The sequence below is a fragment of the Gallinula chloropus genome (assembly GCF_964237585.1).
Source record: "Gallinula chloropus genome assembly, chromosome: 1".
Taxonomy (NCBI): Eukaryota; Metazoa; Chordata; class Aves; order Gruiformes; family Rallidae; genus Gallinula; species Gallinula chloropus.
Window position 1 is genome coordinate 68,674,150 of NC_140085.1, and position 16,569 is coordinate 68,690,718.

The window sequence follows — 16,569 nt, forward strand, 5'->3', positions numbered from 1 at the left end:
TGTGATTTCTCACCTAGATTTACAAAGCATGAATTCATTTTTCCCTCACAGCGAAGGAGAAACTTTAAGCTTCTCATGTCTTTTTGTATGGCAATGTAATAAAAAATATAAATAAAAGTAAACCCCAATAAATACAGAACCAATGTAAGATTGCTACATATTTTTCAAGATGGCATGCTGGGAACACATGGCTCAGGCAGCCCAGAAGCAGCCCCATTTGACTGTCTTGTTGGACTAGATACAAGTTTTCTTTAGTGCTGCAGCACTTATGCACGTGAATAGGTCCCAAAACTGGCTTGTGAGGTTTGCCTAAGGAGCTCCCCATCAGAGGATGCACCCATTATCTATGGAAAGTCACTCTTGCAATGCAATGAGTAACTTTAAGTGCTTTTGTGCCGGGGCACTGTGATATTTGGGAAATGCAACCCTGGCTACTTCCCAGGCTATGCTTAGATGATGTGGAGTAGGGTCACAAATAAAAAGGGTTGCATGTGTCCTGCACAGATCCCTGGAGGTTCCTCACTTTGAATGCTAGGGCAGGCAGCTGGGTTTCTAAGATCCTAAGAAGTCAAAGAGGGTAAAGGCTGGAGTGATGGGGTCTAGGACTAGAGCAGGCATTTAAAGGATGTCTCTTGTCTCTCTGCAGCACTGCCAGCTACAAAGGTATCTGGGCCCAAAGGAGAAACTTGGCCCTTCACTTGGTCAGTTTGGGGGGAGGAATGTGTTCGGTTTTCTCAGTTTCCTCAGTAGCTCTAGGAAGAGTTGTTCAAATATGTTTGGAACATCTTGATGTGCAAAAATACAAATTGTCCTGTGCTCTGACTTGCTTATAAATGAGATGGCTTTCATTGGAAAGCATTGTACTGAGGTTAGTGCTCTGCCAAGCCAAGGCTGGGATTTCCTGCCAGCAGGGCTGACGGCACTTTCAGCACTAGGTAGTATAGCCAAAACCACACAGCGGGGTGGCCCTGTCTCCCACGGGGACTATGGTTCCTTAATTAACCTGTGTGGGAGCAGAGCTGCACTTACCCGTTGCCAGAATCCATGTAGCTCGTGAAGCATCAGCGGTGTGACTGGGGGGTGGGTAAGCTGTGTGTATGGAGGTGCTCTGTGGGCAGCTTCTCAAATTCATTGTTACTTATCCTTACAAAACCCAGAATTTTAAAGGTTTTGTTTCTGATGCCTTCCTTACAGGCAGCACCTGTCACAGGCAGTAGTAACAGGTCTGTTTTCCAGCTTGGTTTTTAAACTGGAGTGTGAAGTCCATCTATCTGTGTTGCTTGGGTTTAATAATGAATGGAACTCGTAAGTAATATGTTGATGCATATCTGCTTACACTAGAGCAAGATGAAAAATGTGTGTTGGTTTATTTTACTTTCAACCTTATCTTGTTTGACCCTCCTTTAGTGCAGCTTTCCCCTTGATCTGCAGAGAACCAGATCCCTGACTTCCTGCTGCTTCAGCCTCACTTGCCTTTCCACGTTTACCTCGTTAGTCTGTTCACTGCTGAATTTGCCTGAGCTGACCTCATCTTTCTTGATATTTTTCTGAGCATTTCCTACCTGGCAGCCTGATATTTATCGACAGAGTTTGCCCAGAGGTGTTAAGTGGTAACAAACTTTCCAGGGACCTCCACAGGCAACTGACATTTCTCTTTTCCTGGACTGTTTGTCACATCATCAACCTCTGCTGGGAGGGGAGCAGCAAAACGTGCCAAAAAGGATCAATGCTTGTAGATTGTGAACACAGGATTAAGTGAAGGAAAAATTTCCCCTTAAACTCGGTGTTGCATAATCATAGTTGACTATGTTACTGCCCTTCAGACATCCAAGTAGACAAACTTTTATTTATTACTCTCTCAGCCCTAGATTTTATTATGTCTAGATGTATTTTTGTCTTTAGTTCCTCCATTTACAAGATGTCTTCATTTCTGAAGACCTGAAGCAACGAGAAAGAATAAGATAGAGACACTTAACCCCACCTTCCTTTCTGTGCAAGACTGTGCCAGGGTATAGCTTCCTGTTTCTTGTCAAGATGTAACTGGTGGGGTCACTGGGGAGCTCACCCCTTCTTTTGATGTCTTTGCAGTGTTTCATAAAGCAAATGCTGTCAGAAATGATGGCAAATGACAGTGGCATAGGACCAGCATTGTAACTAGCAGAACACTTGCCTCCTGTATGTCAAATCTCGACTGCTCTCTGTCTGACTACATGCACAACCTCTTCCTATGAACCTTTTTGCTTTTTTTTAATGGTATTTTCACCAGCCCTGATTTCTCTAACAAGTATGTATACATTTAATCCAACTAATTAAGTTGCACTCTGGCAGCAGCATTTCCTCAAGTACCTCCTAAGCCAGTGGGTCCTAAGGGGATGTTCTCTGGGGAGGGGTTATGAACCCAACAGCTCATTTTTGGAGTGGAGGAGCTTGCAGTGGGAAGTAAGAAAGAAGTACGGAAGTAGCATCCCCAGCTGAGGTGGTGAACCCCCCAGCCAAAGCTGAATACGCTGCTCGGGGAAATTTGGGGAAGGGTTAATTTTGCTGAGCGGTGGTTTCACGTGTCCCTTTCTGCCCTGGCCCTGAACCGAATTATGTGCAGATGGATATCTGCTGGGTAGACTGCCACTGGTATCTGTGTGCCTGCCATGCCTGCCAGTGGACAGGATGCTTTTCACACCCTCCTCTTCCTCAGTGGGTCCTGAACACAAATCAGGGCATAGACAAGGCCAATGGGTAGGATTGCAGAACCAATGGTGTCTTCCTCTGTGGTGTTCTGTTTTGGCAGCCTATGGAAATCACTACCAGGTGGCTTTTCAAAGGCAGCTTCAGTCTTGATGCTGTTTTGCCCAGTCTTCGTTCTGGGTCCTTTTTATAGAAGACTCATTTCTTTGATGAGTACTCTTGACATGGCTTTTACATCAGGGTCTGGGTGAAGCTCACGTGATTAGCAGCTTAGTGTGTTTTGTTTCCCTGGAGGGAGAAAGTCACCTCTAAGATTGCAGTGCAGGGAGTTAAGGGAATTTGTATCATCAGGTCACTTTCTGCGAGCGAAGTAGATGAGCACATGTCCCTCTGATGGCTCTGAATGGGACCGTCAGCTGACCTGCAGGCAGTTGTTGCTTCCTTTGCTTTGGTATCCCCTTCAATAGGGAGGGGATGAATGCTGGGATCCAGAAATCTGCCTTATCACTGTGGCACAGCACTTGTGAGCGTTAAATCCTCCTGATTCAGGTAGTTATGAAGTGGGACACATGAGGTCTATTCTTAATGAATGACAGTAACGTCTGGTTGTCCTTAGTTGAGGGAGGTGGTGACAGTTGGCTGAGATCCCTTCACTTGAGACCTGGTGCTTATTCTGTCATCAAAGCTACGGTGTATGAGCTGGGATTGGTTGTCACACGTTATTATGTCATTTGGCTTCTCTTAGAAAATGAAAGGTAATGCAATTTCCCTAGTTTGTTTAATTGATTCTTCGGCTTGATAGTACTATGCCATCAGAATGTCAGAAGAAAAGTTTTAAATATGGAAGTCTGCAGGTTGACCTTTAAGTCTTTGCTCTTTAGAATGAATTTGAACTTTCTTGCTGATGGCTTTAATTCATTGATGCATCTTAATGGAAAATTGATTATTTTTCCCCTCCCTAAAGATCACATTTACATAAAAAAAGGGAAAATGGCATGCTACAAAAACTATGTCTTTGTCCTGTGTTTCAGGATTTCAAATTACAATAAGAAAAGGCTCATGATAATATTGTGACTTTTTCTGTCACTAACCTCTTTGCTGTATTGCAAGGAAGTGAGAGATTATTACTAGGCATTATCTGTTCTTGCTTTACAGAAGTCCAACATCATGAGGTGCTTTCTCTGTTGTTTATTTCCAAACATCATAGGGTTGAGAGGCTTATAGAGCCATTGAATGCATTAGGTTGGGAGGCACCTTTAAAGGTCATCTAGTCCAACCTGCTGCAGTAAGCAGGGACATCTTCACTGCATCAGGTTGCTCAGAGCCCCATCAAGCCTGACCTTGGATATCTCCAGGGATGGGGCCTCCACTACCTCTCTGGGCAACCTGTTCCAGTGATCCACCATCCTCAGATTGTTCTCTAGAAACAAGAAACCCCAGAAACCAACAAACAAAAAGCCCTTAACATCCTTCTCTCTTCTTATTGGACTAGGATATACAGAATAAACCTAGAGCAAGACTGACAAAATGCTGTTCTGATGAAAGACAATACAAAAGTCATTATAAAGTCAATACAAAACGTGACCAAGACTGACGTTAACTTGAAGAATGAAAAATTATTTTCTAATCTGAATAGAATGGGTCAGATTTTGTTTTTTCGTGCTAAATTGTTTTAGGCAAGGTTGTGATGGCCATAGCAGTCACAGGAAGGATGGATGCAAAGATAGAGACAAACCTGTACCTTTTATCTGGAGTGCTTCAGTGCAAACTAGGGCAGCTTCCCTCTTCTTTCTTTCCTTACCCTTACTTTTGATTTAGCCTACATCAATGGTCCATCAAGTGGATATTCTGGGGACTGAGAAACATCAATCTCAGCTCTCTTTCTTTTCTTTCTCACAGTGAAGCTGTGATGAGCCAGCTTCCTTCTAATCTTGGTCCACAGACACCCCTGTGTCTCTCTGGACCCCTCTCTCTTTCTTCCTCTTGTCTGATACAGAAGATACTTTTACCATGAAGAAATTTTAATCAAAATGATTTGAGGCATGTGTGGGGGGTGGGGAGAGAGAACAGATTGTGAGGAGAGAGGAAATTTAGGAGCTGCATGATTTCTGGAAGAGTGCAAAAAAAAAAAAGTAAAGCTGGGTTAGCAGAAGCACTGATGGGGTTGGGGACAACAGAATGAGCGACAAACTGCCTGTCTTGGCAAAGAGGTGCCTTTGAGAGATGTAGTGGTGCCGATTTGGCCTTAGTGGTGGTGTGCATCGAGTTCTCCTGCCCGTAGCTGTGGATTATACCTGCAGAAGCTGTGGCACGAACTCACATATATGTCTGTGTATATGTATACATATATATATATGTATACACACACAGAGAGAGCCACAACTATCTTTATGTCTAGTTAGCCTGTGCTCTTGAAAAGAGGTTGCTATCTGTATTTGCCAGCACTCTATGTGCTCAATGTTCCACAAGACCACTTTTACCACAGTGTTTAGGAGAAATCGTCCAACTGATGATGAGTAACAGGCTCCTTGCGTGATTGTTTACGTGGCAGGAGGGAAAGACTTCTCGTCCAGAATTAGTCATATGTATTAAATACCATCTCAGCCTTCATGCCTTTTTTTCAGAGCTCGATTTTTTCTTGTTTTGCTTTTATCAAGGTAGTCCTGGTTTGTCAATTTAAAACAAGCAAACAAAAAAATCTTAGAGAAGTTTAAAGGAAAATATATTTGTGATTTGGTGAAATAAGTCCAAGGTGATGAACTTTCTATAACAAATACAGTTTTTGGAAAGGGATTAGAAAAATGCTTTCTGACTCTTGACAAAAGCATTTTTATCAATAATATGTGGTGAAAAGAATTAATAATATGTCTTTTGATAAACAATTAATTTGAAAATAATAAATTCATAGTTTTTTTTAAATTCTATGTTAATGAAATGCTTTTTTGCTTGAGTAGTGTTGGAAAGAAAATGAAAAATACTAGTCCATCCACAGGTCTTGGTCCCTCATAGCCCCTGTGTAATTTAATTTTTGAAGGGTGTTTTAAATTCTACTATTCAGAATAATGTCTGGGGGAAAAAAAGCAAAGGTTTTGGTCACTGAGTATGCATGATTTTAAAAATTAGGCAAGACATGGCTTACCTTTGTACTGAAATCAAGGCAGCCTTGGCTACGTTTTCTGATAGCTTCCCGTTACTTCCATGGGCAGCACACAGCGTGCCACTCTTTACAGCACGCTTGCACCTTGCTGTCCTCCTGTTAGGCTTAATTGGGATGGCAATCAATATTAAAACTCCACTCCTCCCCCTTTCCAAAAACCTGCCTAGATGGGCATTTGACCCTGCTTGGGTTAGACCTGCCCTCTTTCCCTGCCTTCCCAAACCACGTGTGCATGTGTGTGCACTTGTACGTTCTTCTGTAGATATATAAGTGCTGAGTATGTTCACCATCCCGTCTTGAGACATACGTGTGGTGTACACATCAGAGATGTATGGACCTAGGAATATACATGGGTATGTATGTATAAGATTACACTTTTCTGAGAATGAGATTATTTTGCAAAGCACTGCGACCACTGGAGTTAAAATGGAAGTACCGAAACACAGAACAATTAGTTTTGGGCTCAGGGTGTCTGATCCTGCTGAGCACCGGAGGAAGCTCAGATAATCTTCCAATCATGAAGTGTTGGGGAAAGAGCCAAGAGCCATGGGGCCGGCTGGGGGAGATGGGAGCGGGCCGCCAGTAGGCTGCGCTGTGCGTATGCGTTTGGAAACAGAACGGAGGTGTTTGGATTTCAGGCCCCTACAGTGCCACTAGCTGGGAGCATTTACTAGTCTGAAGAGCTAATGTTAAAATATAAACGCCACTTTTGTTTCTCCCTCTCCCATGCCCCAAAATTTGATAGCAGAGACCTCTGAGAGATGTCAGATGCTGGAGGCCAGCCGTACAGAGAGGGATCTGTGAGTCTTGGTCAACAGCAACTTAAACATGATGAGCCAGCAGCATGCCCAAGCAGCCAGGAGGGCCAACGATATCCTTGGGTGCATCAAGCACGGCATTGCCAGCCGGTCCAGGGAGGGGATTGTCCCACTCTACACTGTGCCAGTGCGACCTCACCTTGAGTGCTGTGTGCAGTTTTGGGTACCACAGTACAGGAGGGACATAAAACTATTGGAGAGTGTCCAGAGAAGGGAAATGAGAATGATGAAGGGTCTGGAGGGGGAAGTCTTATGAGGAGAGGCTGAAATCTCTTGATTTGTTCAGCCTGGAGAAAAGGAGGCTGCGGAGATACCTCATTGTGGTCTGTGGCTTCCTGATGAGGGGGAACAAAGGGGCAGGCACCTATCACCTCTCTTTGGTGACCAGTGATAGAACCCATGGGAACAGTATGAAGCTGTGACAGGGAAGTTTAGGTTGGATGTTAGGAAGAGGCTCTTTGAGAGAGTGGTCGGGTGCTGGAACAGGCTCCCCAGGGAAGGGGTCACAGCATCGAGCTTGGCTGAGTTCAAGAAGCATCCAGACAAGGGACTCAGTCCCATGCTCTGACTTGTCTGGCCCTGTGTGGAGCCAGGAGTTGGCTGCCATGATCCTTATGGGTCCCTTCCAACTCACGATATTCTATGATTCTATGATGTGACATTCTCTGTTCACAAAGGCACTGACAGAGTGCTTGAACTCAGACTTTGAGATAGTATCTTTGCTTTGAGCCGCTGGAGATTTTCGACTATTGAAGTTCCCAACTGTGAAGATTTAATTTTGGCAAGAAAGATTTTATCCCCCCCCCCCCAACTGGAAAAGGTAAGAACTGTTCTACTTATAAACCAACCAAAAAGCTTTCTAGTTAGCCCTGGTATTTGTTAAGGTGACTTCATTATCTTGCTGTGCCACTGCTTTACAAATGGCCTTGGAGACATCATTTGAAGTGAGGTATGTGTCATAGGGTCAGAATGTTCTTGGCAATCCTGAGAATTGCCAGATTAAGAGATTATCCAACAGCCTGAAGTATTACTGTGTACACTTCATGGAAACACGTTCTCCCCCCCCCCCCCCGCCCCCACTCCCCGCCAGGTCTATAGAGTAACAGCCTTAAACTCGCCCCTCTCCTTGCCTGTGCAGCACGGTCCTTGTGCAGGCAGCTGCCCGTAGGTGGGGCTGCCGCTCCACGCAGGCTGGCACGCCGGCAGCTGTGCTAGGGATGCGTGCTGCAGATGTGCTAGGGATGTGTGCTGCAGATGTGCTCCAGGCGCAGCCTGTGCAGAATTGCAACGGCCAGCAGAGCAACTGCCTCCTTTAGCAACTTTAAGTGATGCAAAGTGACCCTAGTTTTAAAATATTTTTGTTTTATTAAATGTTTAAAATAACATAAACGTTGTATTAACAATTTTATGGCTGAGGTTCTCAGAATTTGTGACTTTACCATTTTTATCTGATTCGAGAGCTCCAAAGATTACACCTTAGCATTAGAAACGTTGTAATTAAGATTCATAACAGTAAGTTGTCTCGTAGCTAACAAGAGAATAGAAATAGCAGATAGAACCATAGAAACTTTGGACAGTGGGAGAGTACGTATTTTACTAGAAACTGGAGTCTTGCCAAGATTATGTAAGGACAAGAAACCTTTTTATAAGCAGTTTCATGTTAATCTGAACAAACCAGCGCAAGTCACAGTTGAATTTGAAGTGGTAACGTGGGATAGTACATCTTTATTCCCCAGATATGCTGCTTTTTGATTTTTATTTTAATTCTCTGAAGCCTGTACCACCTTCATACCGGTATTTAGCACCATGTAATGGGATATTCACCATTTAGCTTCTGGGGAATGCCTACAACATGTTATCTACTCTGTGCTAAAATAAAGGGTCCAATTGTAATAATAATAATTTAAAGAAAAAAAAAATCATCCTTGCTTTCTGCAGCAGCAACATCAACGCTGGAAGAGCAACAGCATGCTTTCAACCATGAAGCTGTAGCTTATTTACAAACAAAAGAATGCCCCCCCACCCCCTCCCCCTTTTCCCAGTTGCTTATTCATGATGAGGATTTGATTAATAGTACTACAGGTGAGGTTTCCTTTACATGGCAAACGTGGGTGGGTTGCAGTCACTTCGTCCGAAACTGAATTGGACCAGCGCGTACTGAAGGAGCGCAGCCTGGCATTTCGGTAGGATATGATGTTGTATGAGGGGACTGGTGGTGAAAGATGTAGCTACACACACAGGCATATATATATATATGATCATGTATTTTTTTTTTTTTTTCAGAAAAGGCAAGATAACAGATCTCCTGAGGAAGTGGGTAACGTGCCACCAACCTGTGACATATCAGTATGTCTGTTACCCCTGCCCCTCACCAGGAAATATTTGTATTTTCTTAACAGTTGTTGGGATAGAAAGTGGAGGGGTAAGAGATTTTTGTTTTGGTAAGAAACATGCTTAAGATAAACAGCTTTGGTTGTGAGTCAAAAAGGCAGATTAATTTTAGGGATTTGGCGTTTTATTTATTTTGGTTGTTTTTTCTTTTTTTGTTCTAGAATTGTGGAATGGTTAGGGCTGGAAGGGGCCTTAGAGATCATCAAGTTCAATAATAAAAAAAAAGAGATAGTTCTTAAGTGCAAGCTTATGCCCGTTGCTCTTTGACAGTGAAATGATCTTCAGTGTTTCATTGCTTTTGCACAGCAGGTCACAGCTATAGCCTACAGACTAGTGTGGGTGCATAGAATTAACAGAACAGTACACCGGGCTCAGCAGTGGTCCGTGTTATTCCTGCAGCAGCAGCACTGCAGGCTTCTGACATCGTGAGGGGGTACGTACACCATGAGTTTGTAAAGTACAAACAATTACAGAGGACAATACCATTATACTGCCTTGTGGCAGGTATTTTCTTTTGTGGCTGTGCAGAATGACTCTGATGCCATTATCTGCGGTGCCTGTTGGTAGCTGGGGGAAGAACAGAGGACCTTTTTAGTTCATTCATTGCAAGAACCCAGACCGAATCCTCCACTCCTTGGTAGGCAGAGTCGTCTGAGTATGGTAGCTCATACTTCTCTGAAGCTTTCAGTTTCCCTTTCCTCTGCTTTGTGCCTAGAAATGCTTCTGCTCTCCATGAGCAGAGGCTGTAGGAATGCTTCTCCTACTCCTCTCTCATCCCCATAGTGCTGACTGTGCTAACTCTGTAGGGGAAAAAAAGCCAGAGTCCTCCAACCTTATAGGTATTAAAAGCTCCAGCCTTCAGCTATGAGTAGCATCCAATCCAGAGCTGTTTGTCACAAGACCTCCCTTTTAACTTAGTAACTGTACTTTGCTTTTCTTTTGTCAAACGTACACATGACAGAGGAAGAGAGAGAGCAGGGACAAAAAGAAGTAGCTTCACTCCACATTTCCTTTTAGGTATTTTCACCAAGGCTTGGGTTTCTTCAGAGCACGTGGAAATACACTGAAGAGCACACAGTAAAACATCAAAGACAAGTCAATGCTTGAGGTGAGAACAAGTTCTTACACCAGGTCCAGCTCCTCAGGACAACAGTCTCATGACTGGCACCCAAAGGCCATTCCATGGGTCAGCCTCTGCGTTGTTTTTTTTTTTCCTGTAGTTCAGACAATCACCTGTGAAATCATCTCAAGCCACAAAGAAAATGGATTACAGATGCAAGTTTCGCTGCATGTCCTGTCTGTGTTGAAAGCTAACAGCTTGTTTCCCCCACAGGCAAGGCCAGAGTGCTGGAGCCAGCTGCTGGCAACGCCGCCTGGGCTACGAAAGGTCTCTGGAAGAGCATATGCCATCTGCAACAGTGATGTTCTGCAACATCCCAAGCAGCTCCTGCTGTTTTGCAGAGCTGAGCAGTAGCTTTGCTGTGGCTGTTACCTTCAGCAAAACGCTGAAGAGCTTTGAAACGTGGGGCCACCATTGTTCTGAGAGAAACCTGAAGCATCTTCTTGTATGGAAAACAGGTCGGGATATGTTCAAGTTGCACAAAGACACATCTCAGGCTTGTTGGGACAATACAGCCTGTGCAAAGGACTGTGAGTGCCTGCGGGGGTGCATGAGGAATGCACAGCATGACTAGCATTGGGGAAGGGAAAGCAGGGCACGTTACTCATAGTAGGTCTGGTCTACATCAGTCAGCTGTTCAAAGTGTAGCGGGTCTGCAGTGTTTCACTTTTCTGTGAGACTCAAGTTTTTATCTGTCACATGCAGACAAATCTGCACTGATTTCTGATCCTCTTACCTGGGACTTCTCTCTGTGCATAAAGCAGGCACTTAAAAAGACTTCTAGGACAGGAGTTAGAATTTTTACCTACGTTTTTAACGAAGTTTGCTTCAAATTAATCTGCAGCTTTGTTATGTTTTGGGTTTTAGCCTTTCACATGAGAAGACTAGATGCTGACCTGATAATTTGGTTGAGGGAATGCAGGCTTTCTAGAGGAACCCCTACAGCAACCTGTCTCACGCCACCAAGGCAGTCACAGTCTCTGCGTGGCCCAGTTAGCAGAGCGCAATGCAGCTGCTGTTCACCATACACTACGGAAGCACTGCACAAGGAACGTGTGGTTCCCAGTAGCTCCTAGTTCCCCTTGTTGATGTGCCATGCACAGCATGCCCCTTAGCTTTGTGGAGTTGGAAAACAACACATAGCCAGCCAACAACCATCATGGGTTTCCAAGCAAGAGCTTAGAAGACTCTTATCTTTGTAAATGGGGTGCTTGACCTAATTGAGTATAGACTGGAAGCAATGTGTGACAAACACAGGGAATACCACAGCACTTCCATTCAGGCACCACATTTCCAGTCAGGTTCTGCTGCTGGAATCCTCTGGCAATTGCCTGAAACCGGATCTCTAGGGCATGCTGGGGAGGATTAGGTCCTTGCACCTTTAGAAAGACTTTTGAACTAGCTTAGAAGCCTAAGATACAAATATCCTGGTATCATAACTTACTGTTGCCTTCACTGCCAAAACCAAATGTAATTTTTGAAGAATGCCAGCGTTGTAAATACTCTCCTACTCTCAGTGCCTAAAGAGAGCAGCTGTGTAATTTTTCGTGATGTAGCCTTACTTTTTTCAGACAGCTGGTGTGGCACAAGACTAGAGAAATTGGATGCTGCCTTGTTTCAAAAACTACCTGCTTTAAAGTCTGATAAAGTCCTTATTCAGTGAGATCTGAATAAAAAAATATTCCAATATTAGACATGACTTTGAGAAATCTGATAGCGCGATCAATTTGTTGATGTTGCACTAAGACTGTTTAGGCACCAGCACCTTTGAAGAAGGCTCTTTCTGCCCCTCTCTCTCTTCCCCCCCCCAGGAATTGATACTTCGCTAGGTGAAACAAATATCTCCACTTGCTGTGGGTGTTAGGAGGACCCCTGTGTTCCCTTTCTAAACGGCACTGGAGGACAAAACACATTGCCTTCACAGTGCATGATCGTTTTTACACAGAAGTCAGTGAAAACTTTCCTATTTTCAACAAAACTGAGTTTCACACTCCTTAATTCCTACTGAAAGGAGGGGCAAGAGAACTGGTCTGATGGGATTTCCTGCATGCATGTCTTTACACCTTCTTTGCTGGTGCAAGTGATCAACTCCGAAGTGATTTATCTGTAATGATAGCATGAAGGACATTATCAGGCTGGTTTTGAACTACAGGGATGGAAGTTTTCTGCAGATAAAAGGGAGGGAGAAGAGCTATTTCTCAAAGAGTTCCTGAATTTTTCAATCCTCGAAGAAGTTTTTGCTTCACTGTCAGAATAAATATTTTTCAAGCCAAAAGAATGTTCAGAGCAAATGTGATAAATGCAAGAACAGGATGTTTTAATAGGCTGCAAGCTTGACCACAGAGAGAAAAAAATGCCTCTCCATAAGAATGCAGCATGTGAGTGATTAGAGTTAACACAGGTAGTTGAATTCTATATTTGTCTTGAACTATGGCTTGAAAGTATCAGTCCTCAGTAGCAAAGTAAGACGAGATCTGAAACTGTTCACTGTGCTCACTGGCCTAGTGTAACTGATTCTGGGTTTTTTCCTCCCCTCTAAATTTTGAAAAGCTGAAAACGAGAAATCAGGTTTTTTTCAATAAGGTACCATTTCACTGGATGATAATGAAGGAATAGCCTCTTTAGGAAGACCTCTTACAGGTTAATTTACTTGGCTGGTTCTTCTCTGATGGCATCATTTCTTCCAAGGTTGTATGCTTTAAAATTTGCCTCTTCTGAGGAAGAAGATGGGATTAAGATGGCCTAGGTAGTACATGGGAAGACAATGACTTTGGTTAATCCTTACTCGTGCGCATCAGACTCTAGATGAACGGTTCCAGCATGACCTGTTCCTAAAGCTTCAGTTATGGCTTTAAAAATTGGCCTGGTCCTATGGAAGAAAGACCACCATGTATTAAAGCATTAGTTAAAATTAAAAAGGTGAACATGTAATAGTGCACAATAAATGCAGGCTGCTGTTGGAGGGATTGGATTTTTCTGCTACTTTCAGACCCCGATGCCCATAGTTGCTGATTAGAGGAGATGGAGGTCCTTCTGGAAGAGGCTGGTTGCTGATGGACGGCTTCAGTGCCTGAGGGTGCTGGATGCCCTGAAGTAGGAAAGGAACTTGTAGCAGAGGCTCACCACAAAGTACCAGATGTTTCGAGCCATCTGTGACCTTGCAATGAAAATGCGCCAGATGATCACAAGGAGGGTGGTGTTGAACGCGTATCGGATGTTCCTCAGCCTGAGAAAGAGAGAGAGGCAACTTACAGAGGAAGACAAAAACAACAGAAAGCTCTCTTCATTTGCTACCAGTCATTTTGTAAGAAATCCTGTTTACAAGTGGCCCTTGGGCTTTTTGCCATTCCTATTTTAGTGAAGACGCTGCGCTTAGAGATATCCCTACCATCTGGCCAAGGACTGTGTTGAAGTTCTGGTACAGTGAATAGTTAACGGGGTAGGCAGAATACCTGTGCTGCAGAGACTTGTTCCATGTACCAAAATAGACACTGAAGTCACACTGGGAGCTGTTCTCTTAACAATAGTTCAGGTCCAACACTTTCTGCTTTGCTTTGGCTTATTGTCTATTTTTGACTTAATTGGATTGGTGACAAGCTGGAGGACCTTTGCAAGAGCCCATAAACAACGTTCTCCTTTTTGGCTGAAACCTTGCTTTTAATGTTAGGAGATTACTCAATAATTACAAACAGTCTTCACTTTTGCAGTACTGCAGCACTTGGGGGTTTGGGATTTCTTTTTTACACCATATATTTAAGTGGGATTATTGAGTCTTTAAGATGCTAATCATCTTGTCCCCTTTCTGTCAAGCAAAAACTTATGTGGTTCTCTAACTCTCAGTTTCCCAGTTTCTGATCAAAGGAAGAAAGCTTCATACTTAGCGAGCCCAAGACTTGTTTAATTTTTCTGAGAGTTGTTTCCCTTTAAAAATGACCCTAAACGATGAACTTGTTTAGGATTCCTTGCTATGGCAACAGGCTGTTCTAGGCTTCTAGCATTTACAGTGCACAGTGGTTTTCTCAAAGCAAGTAACCAGAGTCTTACTCCAAGAGAGCTGCTCTTTCTCATTTAGACTGCACTTCTCAGTGAAAGGACTGGAGAAGACAGGAAGAGCACAGTCTTTAACCAAATAGAAGGACAATCTCAAATTGCTCATTAAGACTCTCTCTTAAACTGTCACCAGGGACTGAATGCATAAACTCTGCACCAATTTTGGAGAGTTTTTGCCCATTCTCCTGAAGGAATTAGAAGCTTCAATTTTAAAAATGCAATTTAAAGTCAGACAAATGCTTAAAGGCTTTATGCAATGTCTTCAAATTGCTAAAATTTTATAGGAGCTTCACAAAATCTAAATAGGACCCTTAATTTTCTACTGCAGTTCTGAACGACCAAGATCACCTGCATTCATGTATTCCTTTTATGCACTGTAACTTAGTTACTGGGTCATCTGCTAGGAAGGTGCAATATCTAGCCCCTGGTAGCGTAATAAAAGCTCCTCTTTTTCTTACAGGGTGGAAAAATTAAGTACTGGCAGCCCTCTGCCATAAGAAATAGCCTATTCTGTGTTTATCTCCATATTTTTCAACAGTAATTAGTGCAATGAAAAGAGAATGATTTTTCTCAAAAGCCATTCAAGGTAGCCAGGAGTTCTTGTCTTTGTCAGTGGGTCTGACTTACTTTCGTAAGTGCTGCTTTGCTGCTGGAATGCCAGACATGTCCTCATTTAACAAGTACTTCTTAGCACCTAGGCAGTAGCTTTCAATGTATTCTGACCAGTGCAGCTGACGAACATCAAAGTTGTATAACTGGGATTTAAAGACAAAGAGCAGAAGTTAAATAGCAGTTCACTTTAAGCATCAATTCTTCATTGACCTCTGATCCTGACCAGACTCTCTGTTAAGTTCTTAAAGCCACCAATTTTCCAAGAAGACATGGGCACTTACAGACTGTTTTTCATAGCTGTTGATCAATGCCTTGCGCAGCTGTGAATCTGGGCAATGCAAGCAGAAATTTAGTGGTAGCTGGCAGAAAAGGAAGGTAAGTTTGTCTTTCAGGTGGCCATTTACACATAAATACACGTTTGTACACACACAAAACTATGGAAGAATAACAGCATTCCAGACAGGTAAATGGATTCACCTGAAAGCATCCATACAGTTTTCAATGTGTTGCTAGGATTATGTGTAAATAAATCAGGTGGATGTTGAGTCAACAGGTGCTTCTGCATCTGTGTTATTCTATGTTGTGCTCAGCATCTAGATGGACAGAAGTCCAAGAAATGGATCACTCTTGTTTGGCAGCAAAAAAAAAAAAATCTCATTGCAGAGCTAATTACCCCAGATAATTTCAAATGTAGACATAGGAAAAATTGTTAGCAAGCTCTGTGGCAGTTGACTGTTGGAGTAAAGGAAGGATTTCTAAAGAGAAAGAAGTTTTGTTGTAGAGAATTTTACTTTTTTTAATGAATGAGTGAAGTGAATGGCAATTCTTATTCGCAGCATCTTACAAGGGAAGACAGAAAAATACCTTCACCCCTATGCCAATCCAGGCTGTTTGCTTTGGTGCATGAGCTTTCGTATCCAAGCAGCAGTAACTTGAGCAGAGAGGGGTTAGCGAACTCTCAGATACGGGGTGGGGGTAGCTACGGTGCAGATCCCAGTGTGCCGTGTGTAGCCATGTGTGCTGCCCATAAACTATCCAGCTTGAACTCTGCTGACAGGATAGCAGTGGCAACACTGGATGCACTGCATCTCATAAAGTTCTCATGAGCAGCTTAGTAAGACAAAAACACACTCTGGCTCACACTGAAGTCCTTAGTGCTCCTTTTTTTTTTTAACTCTGTCCTCCTCATAACTAGTTCCTATCGTACTATTTGGGTTTCCTTTACATCTGCTGTAGTCACAGCAGTGCCACTGCCCTTTAGAAGTTATAATTTGCTATGTGCACTCCCTCTGCCAGCTATGGAAGAAGACTCTTGACACTGCTGCTGGGAGTCTGCAAGATTTTAATGTCATGGGACAAGTTTGATGTGAATGCCAAAGTCACTCTTTCTAAGGAGATCCTCAACAAAGATGCAGTAAAGCTTATCACATCTGCTCTTTGTGTTCCTCCAGTCTCTCAGTTACAATCCCATTCTTAAGGAGCAGTATTTCAAACCTGTAAAGAGCTTGACATTCTGCAAAGTAATTGCTCCCTGGGGATTTAAATCAAACAGGAAGTTTTTTCATATTGTTCAGGGTAAGACATGATGTGTCAAATAAGTTTCACAGAATCACAGAACTGTAGGGGTTGGAAGGGACATCTAGAGATCATCTAGTCCAACCCCCCCTGCTGTTTCCCTGTGCAGTGCCCATTAAAACCAGCGTGGATGAAAATGGCAAAATCTCTCAAGCAATTTCCAT

The 16,569-nt window shown here is 43.2% G+C and overlaps 1 protein-coding gene across 1 annotated transcript in view; it reads right to left on the reverse strand.

Annotated features, from left to right (window-relative positions):
• Positions 1 to 13,231: 13,231 nt before the first annotated feature.
• FAR2 (fatty acyl-CoA reductase 2) overlaps positions 13,232 to 16,569 on the reverse strand; it is a gene marked incomplete at both ends in the record, with an annotated part of 79,699 nt that continues 76,361 nt past the window's right edge. The window contains 2 exons of the mRNA XM_084266356.1: positions 13,232 to 13,394; positions 14,846 to 14,973. Of these exons, the coding sequence (XP_084122482.1) occupies positions 13,232 to 13,394; positions 14,846 to 14,973 (291 nt within the window). The remainder of the gene's footprint in view (positions 13,395 to 14,845; positions 14,974 to 16,569) is intronic.